General features: G+C 39.6%; 2 protein-coding genes across 3 annotated transcripts; both read right to left on the minus strand.

The window, feature by feature from the left end:
• Positions 1-1,013: 1,013 nt before the first annotated feature.
• On the minus strand, positions 1,014-5,883 carry LOC115745223 (stearoyl-[acyl-carrier-protein] 9-desaturase, chloroplastic). Its single transcript, XM_030680671.2, has 3 exons — positions 5,631-5,883; positions 2,342-2,846; positions 1,014-1,944 (listed from the first exon to the last, which is right to left on the minus strand). The coding sequence occupies exons 1-3, from the start codon at positions 5,771-5,773 to the stop codon at positions 1,384-1,386; spliced, it is 1,209 nt and encodes a 402-aa protein (XP_030536531.1). The 5' UTR covers positions 5,774-5,883; the 3' UTR covers positions 1,014-1,383.
• Positions 5,884-13,919: 8,036 nt separating this feature from the next.
• On the minus strand, positions 13,920-18,364 carry LOC115745220 (protein IQ-DOMAIN 13-like). Of its 2 annotated transcripts, none has more exons than XM_048281588.1 (6): positions 18,070-18,364; positions 16,884-17,050; positions 15,878-16,297; positions 15,378-15,611; positions 15,117-15,248; positions 13,920-14,878 (listed from the first exon to the last, which is right to left on the minus strand). In XM_048281588.1, exons 2-6 carry the CDS (start codon positions 16,956-16,958, stop codon positions 14,141-14,143), a joined length of 1,599 nt encoding a protein of 532 aa, XP_048137545.1. In that variant the 5' UTR covers positions 16,959-17,050; positions 18,070-18,364; the 3' UTR covers positions 13,920-14,140. The 2 variants fall into 2 exon arrangements, with proteins under 2 accessions (XP_048137545.1, XP_030536526.1); XM_030680666.2 differs by having other exon boundaries at positions 16,884-17,057.
• Between the last annotated feature and the right edge of the window lie 1,919 nt (positions 18,365-20,283).

Here is a 20,283-nt window from a genome sequence, read left to right on the forward strand (position 1 = left end):
GAAAAAGGATTTTGTCTGCCAAGACCGATATTCCGCCTAGAATAAACCTATCGTACAATGGCCGATCAGCCTAATTTTTATCAGGCTGTGGCTTGGGACGGTAAGGACCAGTGGTAGCTGATTGAGTTCTTAACAGCTTCCACAAGTGTGTATACTACTATGTATGATTTCTTCTTCTCTCATTTTTTGCCTTAGAGTTAACTTTGTAACCGAATTCTTCTACACGTTAACATTCTAATGGTGAAGATATAAGTTATGTTTTACAGTGACAATACATCTAATCTCATAATTACCACAAACTGATAGAAAATGTTACTGGAATAACATAAAATTTGAACAAGATTATGAAGGTGTCACCGTTTCCAAATAACTACTTATATCGGTTGAAATAACCAGTCAATGAAAAAAGGTCTCATTACCGACGACAATTTATGTTTCAATGTTTTCAAGACGTTAAAAAGTTCATCCATTTTCGCGAGCGATATAAACAATCACCTTCAGGAAAATGTTTTCCAAATAATTCATTTTTCGCGAAGCAAACGAAGCATTGATGAATGAATTTTCTGCAAACAATCTTTGCTTGGACAATGACTAATGACATTTCAAGACTTAAATTGAATTGTGATGAGACACATACATAAAAGCATTTGCAAATGTGGAGAAGAAGACAACTTTGAAAGAGAGGCCTGCACCGATTGAAAACTTCACTCACTAAAGTTTGGTATACTTCATTAAGTTTCTTGTTTTTATTTTAAGTTAGACGGTGGAGAGAGGGATTTTCATGCCTTTTTAACTCCTGTTTCTTTTGTTTTTTTTTTTTTAATTTTATTTTGGGCAATACATTGTATGGTCTCCACCTGCATAAACTGAAGTTAGAATTACCGGCACAATCAGCTTGAGCAGGAGAATTTATGAGCAGGGACTAGATAATTCACGTACGATTGGGAACCAAGTGGGCCATGATTTATGCAGGCTGGGGGAGGCCAGAGGACACTTGAACAATAGACAGACTAAGACCAAATGCCCTGTAATAAAATGGTGATAAAGAAGAGACATGGCATGAAATAGGTGTGAGAGAGATTGTCATCATCTTCAAAATTGCAAGAGACTATTTTTGCTTACACTCTTACGGGCAATTGAAAGAGCCAACCCAATTCGCAGAAAAAAAGAAAGAAAAAAAAAAAAGAAACAGACACCGTCATCTTAGGACTCTTAACACCACCAAAGAGAAACAACTGTATCTACAAGCAAACCACAAATTCCTCTCCTCACATCACTTTGCAGAAATTTGAAAGGACTCATTGTGATTTGATACTTTTTTGATCCAGTAGAAGCTCGAGAGATAGACCCGGTACTGATCGAAATATAGGAAATCTTTCCACCTTAAAGCTTCACTTGTCTATCGAAAATCCAGCTGAATGGAACAGTGGGTCCTTCCTTGGCCCTTCCCTGAGCTCTCTCCTCCAGCCTTCTAATTCTTGGCGGCAGCCCGCAAACATAATCCTGAGCTTTCCTTCCCTCAGCTGAAAGTCCAGTGAGATTCTCCACCTTCCACCTTCCCACCAGAAACTCCAAGATGTCGGCATAGTCCTTGGCTGTGTATATGCCTAGTCGCTGAGCAACGGCCGAGAAATGGTCAAAAAGGTTGTCATCATTACCGTCGTACATCAAATGAGCCGGCATAGAGATTTTCTTCCTCATCATGTCAGCAAATGCCAAGACAGTGCCATCCGGATCGATTTCATAGAGCTTCTCCACGATCTTGGTGTAGGCTGTTTCGTGGCGCTTCTCATCTGATGCAATTGTGCCACAAATTTGAGCCAATTTCAAGTCCCCATGTTCCTTGGCAAGCCTGGCAGTGTTTCCATGAGAAATGAATGTCGCTCTTTCTTGGAATGAAGTGTAAATGAAGCCAAGGTAGGGGCTGTTTTCTGTTCGAGGATCCTAGTAGCAGACGGGATATAGCCCCAGTTAGTAGAATAAGATGAAAACAATCGTATGTAGCATCAGCATAGCTAATGGCACCTTCAACAACTAGCGGTAATGTAGTAATTCCAAGATCAAATCAAAGTCCAACAACAGACACACAACTTAAAATTGAATGTCAGACATTAAGTATTGCAGCAGAGGGAGGAGGAGCAAATAGTTCAGAAAAATCAGAAAATTCAGTTGAATGCTTCTCAACTCACGTGGACCTATCTTTGCCTGTATCCTATGTTATCATCAATAAAGGAGTGCACTTTAAGTGTCTTTTTTTAACTGCTAAGGTTTGGCGTGCATGTGAGTATGATTTTGTGCTGTGGGCATGTATATCTATTGGGATATAGCTCTATGAACTCACCATCCCTGACCCGATCAAATACTGAATTGTTTTCTCAATTTGCCTCATGTCCACTCTTCCAGATAAGTACAAGTACTTATTCAGGAGGTCACCATGCCTGTTCTCCTCTGCAGTCCATGCCCTTGTCCAAATGGCCCAAGATGTTGGGCTTGCACCTGTCTCATCTCGAACTCCATCCAAGGTGTTAAGCATTGTCTGATAAGTAGGGAGAGCTTCTTCTGTTATCATGTCTCCAACCAAAACGACAAAGTAATCATCAGGAATTTCCTTAGCCCTCTCCCTCAGTTCCCTAACTTGGTCTTCAAATCCATCAGATGCAGGATCTGGCAGAAAATCCTGTGGTTGCCAACATTTTTCAACAGGCCTCAAGTGAACTAATATGTTCTCCTCAGCCCAATCCTCCAGGGATTTGAATATTTCAATCTTTTGGGGTGGCATGGAGTGGGTTACTTGGACATGCACCTCCCGAGGGGGCATAAAAGCCTTCTTGACACTCTCAACCTCCCTGCATCAAGCATAAGAAGAGGAGCTGATCATCGACATTTCATTACAAGCAGGAAAACATGGATGTCAGATCTAGTTAACAACGTCGAATCTAGGATGCTTTCCACTCAGTCAAATGATTTAACAAAAAAAGTTTGTGGGCTCACATGGACATCTCATGTAAAATATGTTCTAATGTGAATACTATATGCAGGAATGTAACGTCAACAAGGAGACTGATCAAAGTACTTCAAAATAACTACTTTGGCTCACATTAATTCCCCAGTGAAATTATTTGCAAATGTATACTCACTGATCCCATGATATGCTTTTTATATTACCAATTTCCATATCACCAACCATTTCGTGAAAACAGCAAAAGCCATGCCGGACTAAACAACTTTCCAGGAGTGTCGTGACTTTTAGGCAAAGTGTATGATTTAGGATAAAAAGAGCAGTGTTCATTGAGAGGTTCTTCATTTTGACTCCCTCAAAAAACTTCGAAAGTCTCACATCCACCTTCATAGCCATCTCAACTGTCTTCCATTACATGTCGGTCTACTTGGGTGTGAAAAGATCAATCTAATTCATTTCATCAATGTACTTATGCAGCAAAAGGGTAAGAAGTTGCTAAGTATATAGCCTCTGGCCTCTTCCTAAATTGCATATGTGGAAATACTCAAGTGAGACAATGTTGAAATTTCCAAAGTTAATGCATTGATTTGAAGATTTTCTAGGATCTTGCGATCCCCAATCTGATCCTACAATCAGATCCTCAGATACCTCCCTACGATCCTACCTAGAATCCCGACCCTGACAACCTTGGTTGCAATCCCATGAACAATTAACTTTAGACAAGTGATCACAGATCAAGCTAAGTTACACCTTTAATATTGATGAAATGAATCAACATTGATTTTTAAGAGAGTCAAAGTAGTCCATGACTGTACCAAGGCAGTATCATTATTGAGAATAAAAGCCAAACGTACGAATCCAATCAGCCGTAGACATTCATTTTTCTCCTAATGCTTGAAATTGGAACAAATTAATTATGATAGGATTTTTTTTTCTCAACATAGGAAAAAAAAAAACGAGAAAAAAAACAAACTAATCAGATCCCTAAAGAGAAGCATCCACAGCGGGAGATCACAAGACAGGAAGCTAGCCCACTTTGACAAGGAATGTGGGACAGGACTACATCAGAGTAGCTTACTGATAACTACCAAACCAAGAAAAAAGGCAAATGGGAACATTACTGCAAAAGATATTAGACTCATGGTCACAAAGCATAGAAGCACACAAGCATGACCCACAGCGACAAGTCACTCCAAGTCAAAGAACCACCACCTAAGGCCCACAATATGGAAGGAGCTGAAAGAAACCCAAGACTCCTTGCCTTAAATACCAAACTCAATCAACTACTTCATTGATGTTTACAGGAGAATCGAGAATTGGACAACAGGGAGGGAAAAAAAACTACAGGAACATAAGAAACCATCTAGATGAGAAAAAGATCATTTGAAATCCCATTGGTTAGGCAAAGAAATTGGCACACTAAAAGTTCAAGAAAATCGTATCAAACACCAACATCCACCGCACCTGTGGAAAATATGTGACCATACAGTAATTAAATTCAATGCTCGACAATAGAACATAATTCCCTGGATACTGTGCAGAAAGGACGGTGTGTAGGTATAAAAAAAACTCAGAAAATCTCAAGACCTAAATGGGACCATTAAAGAATTTAATAACTCAACCATCATGGTACAAACTTCAAAGAAATACAAAACTTGACTCTGTTTTGGCGACGCACTTATTGCAATGCAGAGCACCAAATTACAGCCGACTAACACAAACTAATTAAAAACAGGGGAACTGTGCCCACCCGCAATGAATACCCAACCATCCACCTGTCCGCCAAGCAGCCTAAGACAAAAACACGCATTGACATAGAAGAGAACAGCACTTTGAAACCAGGTCATCTATGAGGATCGACTCCGATCGTGAAATTTTTCCATTCATATTTTTTTTAATATAATAATTTCAGGTGGAATGACCTTTTCAAAAGTTAAAACGAAAAAATCTTACGTGGTCGAGGGGTGGAAGAGAAATACAAGAAGTAACAAAAATTCAGTATTCGATGCAGAAACAATGAGAAAACCGCAACTCCGTACTTACAAAAAGAGATTTTTATTCGAGAATCCACCGCCAAATCGATAGATGTTGCGCAATAAATTCATCAATCCTCCATTTGTTCATGCAAATCACACCATCGAATCAACGAAGCTTACCGAATCGATGACAACGAAAAGCTTACGTATCAGTACGAAATCAAGACAGAGAGAACCCAGAAAATAACCAGCTTCGTACTCAATTGGAGGGAAAATTAGCTCAGAGTCCTTACATAATTTGCAGACAAGAAAGCCTGTTGGTGAAAAATCAAACTCGAGAAGGAGAAACTCAATTTATTCAATCATGCAACGCTTCGATCGTCCATGTTTTGGAACCACAAATTCATCGCGTCCATTCATTCATTCAAGAGGCAAAGGAGGGGGAAAAAAAAAAAAAAAGGGACGCAGCACACCACAGAAATGTCAACCGCTTTAAATCGGGGAAGGAACAAAAAAGCACAGAAGCAAGACAGACAGACATATGCGAAATGCAAGAGGCAAAATGATCACGCTCAATCACTTGACGAGACGCACGATTAAGCGGAAGATCCATCGATCGAGGGGGAAAAGGGACAAGCAAAATGAGATAGAAGCGGAAGCGATTGGGAACGCAATGGGAGGAAGGGGGGGCGTACTTGGTGGAGGCGCCGGAGCGAAGGGTGGAGGCCATGAAGAAGGTGGGAGATCTGAGGCTGCGGTTCGCCATTGGAGGCAGCGCGAAGGACGGCGACTTCATCATGGATTCGGAGGCAAGGAAGGGATTGAGCTTCAGTGCCATTCTTCAAGATTGATTCTTAATCCTCGCTCGCTCTCTCTCCGTCTCCCTCTCTCTCTCTCTGTGCAACTGTGCTTGAGAACGATTTTCCTCCACAAGAAGATGTCGAGGAAAACAATTTCGGAGGGCGTTTTATAGCAGCAGCGAGCGAGCGAGAGAGAGAGAGAGAGAGGGAGAGAGTTGCGTTGTGATGTGATGTGATGTGCCACTCGTGTGCAAGCGTGACGTCTAATGAAATGCCATTGTTGGGTGCCGATATTACCATATTGACCTCGCAAATTAACCTCTCTTTTTTATTTTTATCTTTGTTTTTAACTGTACTTTCATTTTGTTACCTCCGTCAACCCGCCGTCTATTTTTTTTTCGCTTATATGCGCCTGAGTCCTAACATGTGAGCTCAAGGATAAAAATTGCAATTCCGTATGATTTGTTAATCAAATCACTTCACCTCCGTGCAATAAGTAGCAAAAAGTAAATTAGATACTAATTTTAAGAAAAGTGCCGATATATATTGATGACAACGGCAACAGCAACCTACGGTTAATTTCAAAAGAAAAGAGTAAAGATTTTCAAATTTACTCCGCAGGCTTTTATGTTTTACTTTTTTCTTAATTTAATTATTGCGGCAGACACGCTTTGGCTTTTAACCCTATATAATTCGTTCGTGATGCTCTATTCACATTTTGGCGGAAATTTCGAAAAGGCATATTGATATATCGATCCTTTTTTGCAAGTGTCCATTTTTCTCACTTGTGATTTGCCAACTAAGCTCCCAATTATGCTTGGAAAATCAATTGGTGTGAATTATACGTTGGACTCGAGCTATGTGAATTTTCTCGATACCAAGAATTGTCGCAGGACCCATTTTGTAACAATATAACCTAGATTCACGTGGATCTGAATCTTCAAAATCAAAATTGAAATGGTATTCGTACATAAGAGCTATAGTTATTTTAGAGGGAGGGGTCTCTAATTATGTGTTCTTCGACCAATCCTTTTTTTTTTTTTTGTTTTGTTTTCCTTCTCCACGTAAGCTGGAGACCTCCACCGACCAGATCGATTGGGCTCCGATGAATGATGGTGGAGAAAAAGGAAAGAAAAAGATAGAATGTGAAAATATTTCCATTTTCAGACAAGGCAAGAGAGAGAGGGCAAATGGTGGTCAAGTTTAATTTATCAGATAAAGCATAAGTTATTCGGGGCCTTGTTCATTACCGTCCCGTCCACTTGCATTCAGTAACGCCCCCCCTCCTCGCATAGGGTGACGGGCATGTTCCTAAGACCGGTCGAGTGAAAGGCTCTATGATACGGGATCGACTGCGCTAGAATCATGCGTTCGATCACTTGAGTTTAATCGCGGGTACCTCACGAGACTGACCGAGCAGGGTTTCATTTCCCACGTACCTCGTTGATGATAGCAAGAACCCGAACACGACAAGAACATGAAGGAGTCCGATGATGTAGCGTTTTTAATTCCCAATCGCAAGCTGCGCATGCACGGTACATGCTTTTGGACTTCAACAGATCCCTCCTCGATCAAATTGCCTCCCTCTCGCGAGCAGCGCTTTGTACACATTTTGGAGTTACCCCAAAGTGAAAGTACATATGAAAACACTTAGAAGGACAAATGTTTAGAAGGTACTCTCGGCCTTTGAGGACAGACATGCTTACAGCTTTGTCATGCGTCAGCCAGTATCATTTGCAGTATTTCTGCGTACATAAGGCCTGGTTTCAATTTGAAAAATAGGAAGGTAAAATACAAAAGATAAAATCATCCTTACATATTGCCTGGAATGTTCGTCCAAAAAGTTGTAAACCCATTGTACTACAGCCCATTCAATCATGAACTTTTTAATTGTTTCAATTTAGCCATAACGATTTAGACAATTTGCCAATTTGGAGTCCTAAACATTTCAATTGCACCAATTCAGTCATAAACTATTTGAAATTTCATCAATTTAATCATAAACCTATTATTTGAGTAATTGGGCAAACCGACTATATTAATAATTTGTTAAAAGATTGAGGACTAAATTGACAAATCGTCAAAATATTTTTAATTGAATTGAAGAATTGAAAGGTTTTAGGACTAAATTGGCAAATTGTCAAAAGGTGATCATAGCTAGTAGAAACTAGAAAATATATACATTAATTCTTATCGATCATCACATACAAACAACAAATAGATGAAATTACACGGAAGACGATGAGGTCAAGCCTTGCTATGGCTGGATCGAGCCAACCTTACCGGGGGAGGGTGAGGCTCTCCCTTCCCAGTGGCCAATGGGGACGAGCTTTGGCGGAGGGTAGCGAGGTTCCGGTCGTCGAGTCCGGTGACCGGTTGGCGGTAGAAGGAAGAAAAAAGAAAAATAAAAGAAAAATAAATTACAAAATAAATAAAGATTTAAAAATATTAAAATATTATTGAAGATTATCAACGTTAGCAATTTCTCGCCAAAATCGGCTGGATTGACCGAATTGGCCCAAATGCAAAAGGTTTATTGTTCAACTCGCAAAAAAAAAAAAAATGATTTAGGGCTGAATTGGTACAATTGCAATATGTATAATGCCTTTTGGTGCCAAAACCTATAATAAAAACAGAGTTTAAGCTTATAAAGAGAGCCTTATGATTAAGTTAGATGGCATAAGTTAAAATTGAGATAATGACACAAATGGTTCATGAACTTTGACTCAATGTGCAATGTGATTTCGAACTTTTAATTTAACTCTGTATAGTCCATGAATTTTTAATTTGACCATTATGATCCATGAACTTTTAGAGCATGTTCAACTTACTCCCCGAAATATAAGAAAATATTAATCCTTGCATTAATTCAAGTTCGGGATGATATATGACATTTTCTTATAGTTCACGGACAAAGTTGAACATGGTCCAAAAGTTCGGGACCACATTGCACAAGTTGAAAATTCAAAAACCATACAATGAGGTCGAGCCTTGCCATCGTTGGATGATATATGACATTTTCTTATAGTTCACGGACTAAGTTGAACGTGTTCCAAAAGTTTGGGACTACATTGAACAAGTTGAAAGTTCAATGATCACATTATACATTGGGTTAAAATTCGAGGATCATTTTAATCAAATTAAAAATTCAAAGACCCTATTGTATATTGAGCCAAAATTTAAATACCATTTTTATCATTTTCCCATTAAAATTTTACAAGATGAATACCCTTAATGCCCGTGTATTGACAGAGGGGACACCTGGAGGCGCCAAAATTACAACTTCGCATGGCTGAATTGAGTTGGTCTTTCAAAGAATGTCAATCGGCACAACCAAAAGTTAGAAATGAAATTTGAAAATAAATAAATTTAAAGTTAGAGGGTTAAATTAGACTTTTTGGAACTTATATGAAATAAAAGGGGCGGCAGACTCGAGTTTCGGTCGAAGACTAAAATTTTATTTGGGCCTACTTTGGTAGTGCTATGGGATATGTCGATAGGTAGCGTTTTGTCATTATCAATTTGGTCGGTGCATCTTTCTCACTTCCCACATCGTGATTCACGAAAGCCTCCGACAATTTTGACGAATGTAATATGCTTCACACCAAGCTTAGCGTCGAGGAATGGACAATGGAGTTCCTATAGACACATTTCACAAATCATTCATTTGGACATCGGAACGGTACTACAAATGGAAGTAGATAGCGAATCATTGATAAGGTTAGAATTGATTCTTACCCAAGCCAATAACCGAGCGGTTAATGGGACAAGGAATGGGCAATGGAGTCCATATCGACCCATTTCACGAGTCCCTTTATTTGGACACCAGAATAGAAGTTGATCATGAATTTTCGATAAGATTAGAATTGGTTCTTCCTGGGGCGATGCCCCGAGCAGTCAATTGGACAAGAAATGGACAATGGAGTCCCTATCGACCCGTTTCACAAGCCACTTCAATTGGACACCTGAATGTTGTAAACCTTGATCCAACTCATAAGTACGCCTGAACACATGAGACAATCTCATTATCGATGCACTCGGGCATATTCTTGTTGTCGCCAGCATAATGCGGGAATATTTTTGCGTTTCTGGAACCAAATCAACTGGTCACTACTTGGCTGTAGTGAAGAGTAACCAAAGAGCAAACCTTGCAGCTGATTGGTTAGCCAAATGCCACCGTCTGGGGCATTCCAAAGGTGTAACCTAGGCAACGAAAAATGGGCCCGATACTTCAACTAGAGTAGCGACCAGCTGGTTCACCAAATCCCGAACCAGTGTCACACCTTCTCCAGATCCGAAGGGATCCAGTGCCCAACTACCGACTCCTTCCGGAATTGCATTATCGGAGCCAATCTAGGAATGGCCATTAGTGAACACCCACCACTTTTCACCGATTAGAGGGGCCCTCTTCAATACATTAAGAAAAGATGTTCTCAGGAGCCAAAAAGACTTGGTCATTGGAACTTAAATCACCTACGCGCTGGTAAACGAAAACCACCTCGACCGGCTCGGAGTAAACAACACAGATTCAATATAGATGAAATCGTGGAATGGAAGCCGACCTTTTATTTCCTTGGATCACGCAAGAATTCGTCGTTCGATTAAATTTTATTGTTCCTGGATGCTCCATAGGAATTCATCGCTATTCCTTTTCGCCACCGAGAAAGATTCATTCCGAATCACTCGAGCAATCTCTCTTTTCTTTTTCTTTTTTTTTTTTCGTTATGGTGATGCAATGCAAGAGGTCAGAAATCTTGTTGTTTCTGATGATGAAAAGAGGTTTTTTATTTTAATTTTTTAATGTTATGTGAAATGAATTTATGAAAACCCGATATTTAAAGGTCGATAATGTTAGAAGACGATTGGCGGTATCTGATGGTCGGATGCCCACGGTCGCTATCTCTTTGATAGCTCAAACAGAGAGAATAAACGAACTCGAGAGCTACTTAATGCACTTTATTTAGTGCAAACTAAAAGGACCGGAGCTGTTGGATGTTACTCAATACTGCTATAACTTAACAACAAAAAAGCCTTGCGTCGAGCTTAAGCTCCTTCGATTTGGCCACGGGGCAACAGCCTCTAACGCCCCACACCATTGCGACATGAGGGAGCTAGCCCATACACCCATTGCACGAGTGGAATACCACTTAGTCAAGTAGAAGGGCCAAGCTGAGAGCGAGGTAAGCTGGGAACGGGCTGAAACTTGCAATTCGAAGACAAAGTCAGAAACTACTGAATGTCTCGCAAGGCGACTCTCAACGAGAATGTTGAGACTTTTTGAGGAAAAAAAAAGTTTGACCCTGATTAGATCCTCAGCGCAAGCGCTAAGTAAGCAAGTTATCTTATGGTTAAAAAAAAACGGAGGAAGTAACAATGTCAAGTAGAAACGAAGAAGGTCTTACAGCATGATCACTATCTCTTTTCTTTTTCTTTAGCTCTCCTCTATGGAAAGAGGGGATGATATGTGACCTGGTATAATTGATCGTTCGACATACCTCCATGTACAAAAAAATGAAATAATGGGTGAGCCGTTTAAATTGTGTCCCAACTTCTTGGGTCTCTAATCCTCCACAACTCTTTTGAAATTTTCTTTGTTTTGACGCCCTTTCGTTGGGCTTCTTTTTCGACAAAAAAAAAAAAAAAGAAAGCTTGTCACTACTTCTCGCGTCTCGATGTTACCGGTCAATTTACCCTAATACGGTTTTGCAGCTTATTGAATCTTAGAATTTAGAAATGTTCTTTACGGGCCTAATTAACTTCTAATTCTGGATTTTGTAAATATGAATATTTTCGAGAATGTCCTTGGCGAAACTCACTAGACTACTTTTCATAGCACGTAATAGTCCATATTTACCAGCTATTGGAGAACCTGCGCATCCTTCGGGCTTATTTGGTAACAATTCCATTCCCGAGAACAATATATGTGTGAAAGAACACGTTTGGTAACGATATAAAATTTTTATTATCGCATTAGAAAAAGAATAAAAATGCTTCTAGCACGACCCTAATAATTTATATTCCTAATTTTTATTTAATTATAAAAATGTGAGTGGAGGCGGTAGGGACCGGCAATGGTAATGGAGACTAGCGATTGGCTGCAATTGGCGATGGTGGAAACCGGCAATAGGTGATCAATGGCAACTGTGGCGACGATTGGCGATGGTGGAGACCGGCGGTGGCGATCGGCTTTGGTGGAGACCGGCGGTGGCGGCAATTGACTACCTTCAATGGCGGCAATCAATGGTGGGGGTGGTGATCGGTGATCGACGGCAGTGGACTCATGATTGTAAAGATGAGCATTAAGTTACACTGATTTTGTTATATTTTTAAATGACATTTTGTTTCTCTTTGAGTGAGCTTGTTTTTTGAAATTGTTCCTGGGAACAAAGAAGCAACTTTATTTTTCTTATTGTTTCTATTCCAAATTTGTTCCTCGTTTGTTTCTAGGAATAGAAAAATTACCAAACAGATTTATGTTCATTTTCTGTTCTTGGAATAAAAAAAAAAATCAAAGAATGCGGAGTGTTGCCAACTAGTCCCTTGTTGTTTTTGAAAATGCACAATCTAAAGTGACAGAAATTCATCATATATTGATTGGAAAGAAACAATCCAAATTAGGGTGCTTTTTTTTTTGGGGGAAAACTTCATCAATAGGGGAAATTGGTTTATTTTTCTTTATTTGGTGATATGTGATTAAAAATGCTTTTTGGTGGTTCGATCTCATTTGAAAAATAATTTCAATCTTGTGACTTTATCTAAGGTAAAAAAAATCAAACTTTTAATTTATTTTTATATTTCTTATACTATATTATTTTTAAAATTTTATGTTTTTCCTTTTTCTTCTTCCTCCATCCGCGGTCAACAAATGAAGAAGAAAAATAAAACATATAAAATATAAGTAAAATGATAAAAAAAATTTGAGCTGAACAATTCTGAAAAATATTTTCACCTCTTTAGATATAGGGATGCACTTCTTTAATTTTATGCATGAATTTTTCATTGATTGAAAAGTGTTTTTTTGTTGACTAAGTCATTTTCAACAAATCAAATGGATGAAATTCCAAAAAACCAAGTCCCTGAAAACTTTTTCACTCAAACAAACGCACCGTTAGTGAAGATTTGAATTCAATTAAGCTCTGTTTGTTCCACGAAAAATGTAATATTTTTGGAAAATATTTTTCAGAAAGTCATTTTCTACTAACAATATTTTCATATGTTTGGCAGAAATCTGAAAATTAAAAAACCCGAAAAATAATTTCCATTATTTGGTATGAATTGATTTTCCTCCGTGCATTTCTTTTAATATCTTTTTATCTTTTATTTTTTGTTTATTCTTTATTTTCTTTTTATAAAAGAATTCGAATTAATTTTTTCTTTTCCCTTTTTCTTCGGCCGGTCTTCAGGGACCAACCGCAGGTGTGGTCGGTGAGCTCGCCTGGATCTAAGGAGCCTCAAGATTGTCGAGATCAGCCAAGTCTCTAGCTCGTTAGCTCGTTAACGAGTGTCTAAATCATGGGAGGTTTTCGAGCAAACTACTCACTGCATGAACCTGCTCTTATTTATAAGAGAGATTCTACTCAACCCACAAATCAATCTCTTGGAATCTTTGAATAACTGCTTCCCAAAGCAGAAACGGGGCTTTCGGCTCTTATAACACCTCGTACCACTTTGTCCTAAAGTCAATCTTACTCACCCAACTTTTCTTGATGGTTTAATGATAGGTTTCCAAGGTCATAGGAGCTCCCCGTCATCAATCCTTGCTGTCTTTGTACTGTTCCAATCGTTGACTGCGTCTTGAAGCTTGACCTAGAGAAGACTGAGCTATTCCTTGCTTTAACTGAATAGTTTCATTCAACAATGGATCCTTGCCCGTAAGATGCCTTGGCCTTCTTTTGAACCTCTGGTAGGCTATCCAACAAGGAAAGCAAGCCTTTCATAGAGACAAATTACAGTTAGGTTGGACTCTCTAAGAACCCGAGCTATGCTGCAAGGCTGCAACTTCTAAGACCTGTGATTTTCAGCTTGGTGTACTATTGGTGCCAAGTTTTCATTTTCCCAACCAGATTATGGAAGCAGTGGAGAGGCAACCTTCAGCTTTCCTGTGGAATGGCCAATCCCATGTTTATTTAATTTGGAGAACCTCTTCATGAACCTCTTTGAGTTACTTAAAATCAACTTTCCAATACAAAAGCATTAGTTTTATATGTTAAAAAAGAAGAAGCAATTGAATGTAGCCATCACAATGTCAATGGAATTACCCTTACAACCACACTAAGAATCTCAAACCCTTCATTTTTAATTTCTGCTTATTGTTCTACTTCAGTATCCCATTCTGTAATTCATAAAACCATGCACAATCAGGATAAACACCAAACTTAAAAAGAAAGAAAACAAAGAAAGAAAGATCACACAAATCTGTTAAATGGCTTCCTTCCGGTACCAACTCCTGCGGGCAAAGAGACAGTCGAGTCCACGCTCACATTCCCGATCGAATGCAATGGCTGGTGCTTGTCCAATACCCTTTGAGAGCCAGAGTCCTTTCCAGAGAACAAAGAGCCTTTGTTCCACTTGAAAGATCCAATGCCTTGCGTGAGGGGGAACGAGATACGCCTCTTTGAATCACCGGTTGGAGTCACGGGGAACCTCTCTCTAGGATTACTCCCACCTCTGACTTTGGCTCTGGCCGAAAACGTGGGCGCCATATAACTGGGAACCGAAAATGGAGGGCAGCTAGTGAGGCTGTCATCATCCTTCAATGGCAGATCAAATGGAGATTCGGCTCCATTGACCCTCGCTCTTGGGTACTTTGATGCGGTTGAACTGCTTGCCACAGGTATTCTACTTGAAGGTGGGGTCCGGACTAGTTTTGACGGCATGACAACCACGGACCTTGATGATTTTGGCGTTTCGATGCTGTCAAGCGAGAAAAGCTGCATTTTGTTGCTGCTTGGTGGGGTCCAGGGGCTCGGCTTCAAATCAGTGTTTGGCCTGGGGGGTGTGAGTTGAAAGTTTTTCAGAGGTTGGCTTTCTGTAGGATTTGAAGATGGCAACTGACGGTCCAACCAACTCCACCACCAAGGGAATCGCCCCGTCGGGATGGACATGGAGGCCATATGGGCTGATTTAGGAGTGCTCTTATATAGCTGTTTGCCATGGGCAGAAACCGAATATATAGAAAGAAAAAAACACGTCACAATGAATGGACAGAAGAGCCAGTTATAACAGATTGATGCAATTCAGTCCCCAATTCACCCAGAATTACTTGGACGTAGTAAAACATCCGAGTAACTCTCAGCATGTCCTAGGCTGCGCATCCAAGGTACATAGGATAGCTCTGACCAGATCAAATTGGAGATGCGAGAACAAAGAAATGAAAAGTACCTGACGAGAATATGCATAAGCCATTGCTCTCTCTCTTTTGATGAGCGCCTCCACCTTTCTGTGCAACCTCACCTCAATTTCCTCTTTGGTAAGCAAACTATCGTCCCAGTCATCGTGATTACCTGCTTCAGACTATACCATGCATCGCATTAAAATTGGTTTCCAGACCATATATCCAAACATCATATGGAGATCGAGACTATACCGGAGTTAAGTATGTAAACCTGTGTAACTATCACTAGTAATGTTAAGAAAACTTACAGCTTGGCTCCATTTGCCGAATTGGCTCTCCACTTCCTTGTCATTCCTATACTGAGCCTGATGACGTACTTGGTTCTCTAACATCTGAATTCTCCGTGATTGAATCTGCGACTGAACTCGCACAAGAAGCTGCATGTACTTCAAGGCATTCGCCGTCTGGCGCTTTACGTTTTGCCCTCTTACGACTCCTTGAAGCCTCACTAAACCTCTAAGTGCTCTGAAGCTCCTCCTTGCCTGACACACCGAAATTGACTCAAATTGCTATCGTCATGTCAAATTTTTTTCAAAGCAGATGATGCTGCACTTTTTTTTTCCATTCACTGTCCTTCTTCTATTAACAATTGCACTTTGAGTGAGCTCAATAACTCTTAAACTCTTATGAACTAAAACATTGAGGAGCGCTGAGCACTAGAGAAATGCAACATGTATGTATTAAAATCTCAAAAATGTCAATAAGCATCAAATAGTTTCAGTTAGTGGTAAAAGAATTTTGCACCTACCATGTAGCCTCTAAATGCTGCTTGAATCTTGGTAGCTGAAGCATGTTGATTCCGCAAAGTCGGTTCTGGCCGGTGCCTAATAATTTCTCTCTGATGAATCCTGGGAGAAGCCGGTTTTGGAGTAGCAACTCTAGGAGAAGTGGGCCTTGGAGATGCAGCTTTAGGTGAAGCAACCTTTGGAGAAGGAGCCCGAGGAGAAGCCAATCGAGGAGCCACATAAGCTGAAGATGTCCGTGGTTGCTCGGGAAGAGTGGGCGTGGGAGGTCTATAAATGATCTTGTGCTCTCTCTCAGCATCTCCCAGGATCTTTTCGATACTGCTCGGCTCTCTGAAGAATGGAATAAATGTAGTTGGCTCTCCAGCTCTCTGCTTTGCTTGCCCCTTTTTCTTGTCCTTCTTTGAAGATTTCTTCTCTGATTCCTGCATGTGGAAGTAATTCATATAGTTTTAGCTATCCTGAGCAATCCGGACTCAAGCTTTTACTTTTTCTACAGTATTTCCATCTTATGAATGTTTGGAAGAAATCTGAAGTTTGCGACTCTATTTTCATCTCTTGAAGTGTCTTCAGCAACATCTTAGTTGCGATTATATAACAAACACTTTTGATGGATCGATGCTACATTTAATGGATTGATAGCACTCAAGTTGAGATGCAAGATTGCAACATTATGATGTGTCTAGATAATGAAATTCTTCATGGAACAGTCTGGGTCTTTTCTCCTTCCTTACAGAAGCAACTCAAAACTTCACAAACTCAACTAAATCTTGACCCCATTAAGGGCATATGCTGGACAGCTTTGCGATTGATCAGATAGTACTGATTTCATCTATCTCATATCTTTGCCTGATCTCAAAGTGATTCGAAGTTTTTAGATAGCTCTTCTCATCCTGATCCTCAAACCGAGAAAAAATGAACCACATTTCAACTACATGATTGGCCTTCATATGTTAAACCGAAAGCACAATCAATCGTATACTAAAAGGGCGCATCAGGAAAATAACTTACATTGGCTAGTTTCTCCTTTGAGTGGGGTGTGAAGACCCTCTTGATTGCAGAAAACCAGCTACCTTTCTTTCCCATCTTCCCAACATTACTAGCTCTCCATGCAGAAGTTCGGTTTCGTTACCCCGACTCTTCCAAGTATTAATCAACTGAATTTCTTAGTCGACAGACTTTCGCCTTTCCCAAGAGATTAAAAGAGCAAAAGTTCAAAAAATGATGGGGCAGAAGCTTTTTGAAGGACAAAACAATCAAGAAAAAGCCAACAATTTGGAAATAAGACTTCCAGCTCCTTTGTACTCTTTCTCCACTCTTTCGCTCTTTAAAACAAAAAGCAGAGCAGATTAACCTTTTCTGGGGTTCTGGCAGACCTTCTCAGGAGGCTATGACCTTTTTCCAGTCATTATGAACAGGAAAACCAGGATGCACATACATAATTCACCAAATAATGTCAAATTTAACCAAAAAAGCAGCACAGAGGATTAGCATTTATATCTATTGCGAGTTGCAACTGACTACTGAGGTGGCAACTAGTTGTCCGATCGACACCGGCAATATCATGAGCTTATAACCTTCACAAAATCACGAGGCCGTCGGCAAGCTTCTAAGGATTTTGAAACTTTTTAAAAATTTCGTTCCGTATGACAAAGAGCAACGACCAGTCAAATACATGGCCGAAATACCCATAAAAAACAGAGAGACAGAGAGAGAGGGGAAAGGAAAAGGACAGGAAGGAAGACAAACAGATCAGACAGCTTGCAATTTCATCTTTATCCAAGACAGAGATGTAAAAAATTGAAGCACTAACAAGGATCACAAATGCACAAACACTTGCTGCCAAAGCACGACTCGAGAGAAGATGTCGGGATCAACAACAACGTAGGATTTCAGTTGTCCAGTCTATACTAAAAAACCACATTAGACACAGAGCGAGAGACATTGACACTTGCTCTGGTGTAACTGCATAAATTCCAGTAGTGGGTACTGATCTTCACATTGAAAATGAATCAGTTGCTGAGTAATATGAATACCAGAAGAAAAGATCCCGATCTTTGAACAAAGAGGAGGGATTTCACAAAAACCAAGCCAAATTCAGCACAGCACACAAATGAAAGAGTTCATATTATCAACAAGTACTCAAATTCATGCTCCACATGAACTCAATCATCAGAATATTGAGATGGGTCCGTACCTTACGAGAACTGGGTCACCTCAAGAAACCCTTCAAGAAAAGCTGTCACAAACCAAAAGGAATGGAAGATCAAGAAGAAGAGAGATTATTCTCTCTTCCTGTCTCTGGCCTGAACCTTCCTTTTGCCCACTATAACACATGATGCTCCCCCTTTACAGATATTTGGTACAACTTCATTCTTTTAACCATGACTCACCATCTCTCTCTCTTTCTCTCTCTCTGTATAACTTCGAATCTTGGTGCTTGCTGGCACGAATTAAACCTTTTTCTCTTCCTCTTACCTTTCACCCTTTTTCCCGGGATTTATAAATTTTATGTTTCTTTTGGCTTCATCATCATGATGAGAGAGAGAGAGAGAGAGAGAGAGAGAGAGAGAGAGGCACAGAGTTGGCCACTTTCGCACTCAATATGGCCAGTTTCAACTAACTTTACTTCAATGGGAAGACTATAGACAAGCAACACTTCCACTTATAAAACGGTTGTTGTTAGGTTGGTCCTCTAATCATGATTCAGGATACCAATCTTGTGAAAACTGTTAAAGAACATTTATATTGCAATATGAAGATTCCCTACGCTCACCTGTCTTGTGTATATGCTCATTGATAAATCAACATCTTTTTTTTTTTTTACTTTTCACAAATGTGCCAATCATGACCTTGATTCGTACAAATATCATCTTGTGCCTCATGAAATCATGTGCCATCCATGGTCACTTTTAGATAAGGCCATTTCGGGAATTTATGAACTATGTGAATAATTAGTAGAGCTATGTCAACATAACAGTTTTTGGGTGATTGTGAGAATAACAGTACGTTTGGGCTACAAATTCGTGAAGGAATGGATCCTACAATAACTTCTAATTAGTTGTTATTTGTTCTTTTGTGGCCCAAAATAGGCTGTCAATTTAAGTGTTGCCCAAAAATGTGTTACATGATCAATTCTCTAATTAATATCACCTAAGTCTAGCTGCTTAGACATGAGACGATTTGGGGGATCAAATCAAATCGCCTAAATGTCATGTACAAATTACCAATAATTCATAGGCACTGAGAAAATCTGATAAAACTCATCTCCTAAGCACGCAAACATAATTTCTATGAGGTAAAATGGCAAGTCGGCTTTCTTGTCTGGACATCGCGTGTCCAAAATATTATTTAGCTATGTTGGAGTACCTTTTTTTTTTTTTTTTTGGGTCTGGTTCTTTACTGGAGTAATTAATAAACCAAAACAGTGCTTTCCTCATGCGACCAACATTCTAATGTAACAGATGTTTGGAGTCCACAGGTCGCAAAAGAGGATTGCATTGAAAGTATAATTCAATTCATAAATGCAAATTCTGTATTTACAGGAGCAGAGATGACTTGTCAGTTTGTCAGCTAGTGGGTCTTCATCAGCGAAAATGTTGGTGACATCTAATTAGAGATATCAGAAGCTTATCCCAAGATTAAAGTCAGCCAACCTCAGATATATATTGCATTAATTAACTTGATTAGGGCTTATGGAGTTTGCTGTTTGTCCTAGAATTGATAACGACCCCTTGGAGGCAAATAAAAAAGCTTCGTATTTCAGACGAAAACGGAACCAAAACACGAGGTCCAATTTTTCAAAAACACATGATCTGATATGGTCAGAACGCGTGTTCTTTTGTTTTCAGCTTAGGAAGGCCCTCGTTGTTTGACCTTCGTATGGCTTTGTGCCACATTTCGACACGTGATATTTACGTAGTTCACTGGTGAAGACGTTAAGTACTTTCGTTTCAAACTTAGACTTGTACCCGATTAGCTTAAGAAAAGGATCGAGTACATGGTTGACTTCGCAATACACGTATGAATGATGTAGGACAATATCATCATCTGATTTTCACCTCAATTTCTAGGCTCTCCTTTGGAAATTGTGGGGAAAAAAAAAATTAAGGACTCTCTTGTGTATTAGGTAAAATAGATGTTATTCGAGTGATTCATCCATTCATTCATATGATGTGCCTTTTGAACAAATGAATATCATCCGAGGGACACAATCCTTTGTCAAAGTCTTTTGGATTAGTGGACTTCATCGAATGATGTAACCCCTGTGAACTCATCTTTCAAATGAATGAAACTAACACTTCAAGTGTCTTTTCCACGACTAAACGCCATCAAAATGATATATCACCTCAAACATTCCTTATGAAGTGGTCGCCACTAAAATGTTGCAACATTTCAAACATGCACGGCT

Source organism: Rhodamnia argentea, chromosome 1, assembly GCF_020921035.1.
Source record: "Rhodamnia argentea isolate NSW1041297 chromosome 1, ASM2092103v1, whole genome shotgun sequence".
NCBI classification, from domain to species: domain Eukaryota; kingdom Viridiplantae; phylum Streptophyta; class Magnoliopsida; order Myrtales; family Myrtaceae; genus Rhodamnia; species Rhodamnia argentea.

Bases quoted from the DNA above. Each gene is read 5' to 3' on its own strand.
- LOC115745220 (XM_048281588.1), bottom strand. From the start codon at position 16,958: ATGGGAAAGAAAGGTAGCTGGTTTTCTGCAATCAAGAGGGTCTTCACA. The intron at 15,612-15,877 runs GTAGGTGCAAAA...TCGGTGTGTCAG, and splicing joins CAGCATTTAGAGGCTACATG to GCAAGGAGGAGCTTCAGAGC. The intron at 15,249-15,377 runs GTAAGTTTTCTT...TGCATGGTATAG, and splicing joins TCGGCAAATGGAGCCAAGCT to TCTGAAGCAGGTAATCACGA.
- LOC115745223 (XM_030680671.2), bottom strand. From the start codon at position 5,773: ATGGCACTGAAGCTCAATCCCTTCCTTGCCTCCGAATCCATGATGAAG. The intron at 2,847-5,630 runs GTACGCCCCCCC...TGCTTGATGCAG, and splicing joins CGCTCCGGCGCCTCCACCAA to GGAGGTTGAGAGTGTCAAGA. The intron at 1,945-2,341 runs GTGAGTTCATAG...GTCTGCTACTAG, and splicing joins ATTTGATCGGGTCAGGGATG to GATCCTCGAACAGAAAACAG.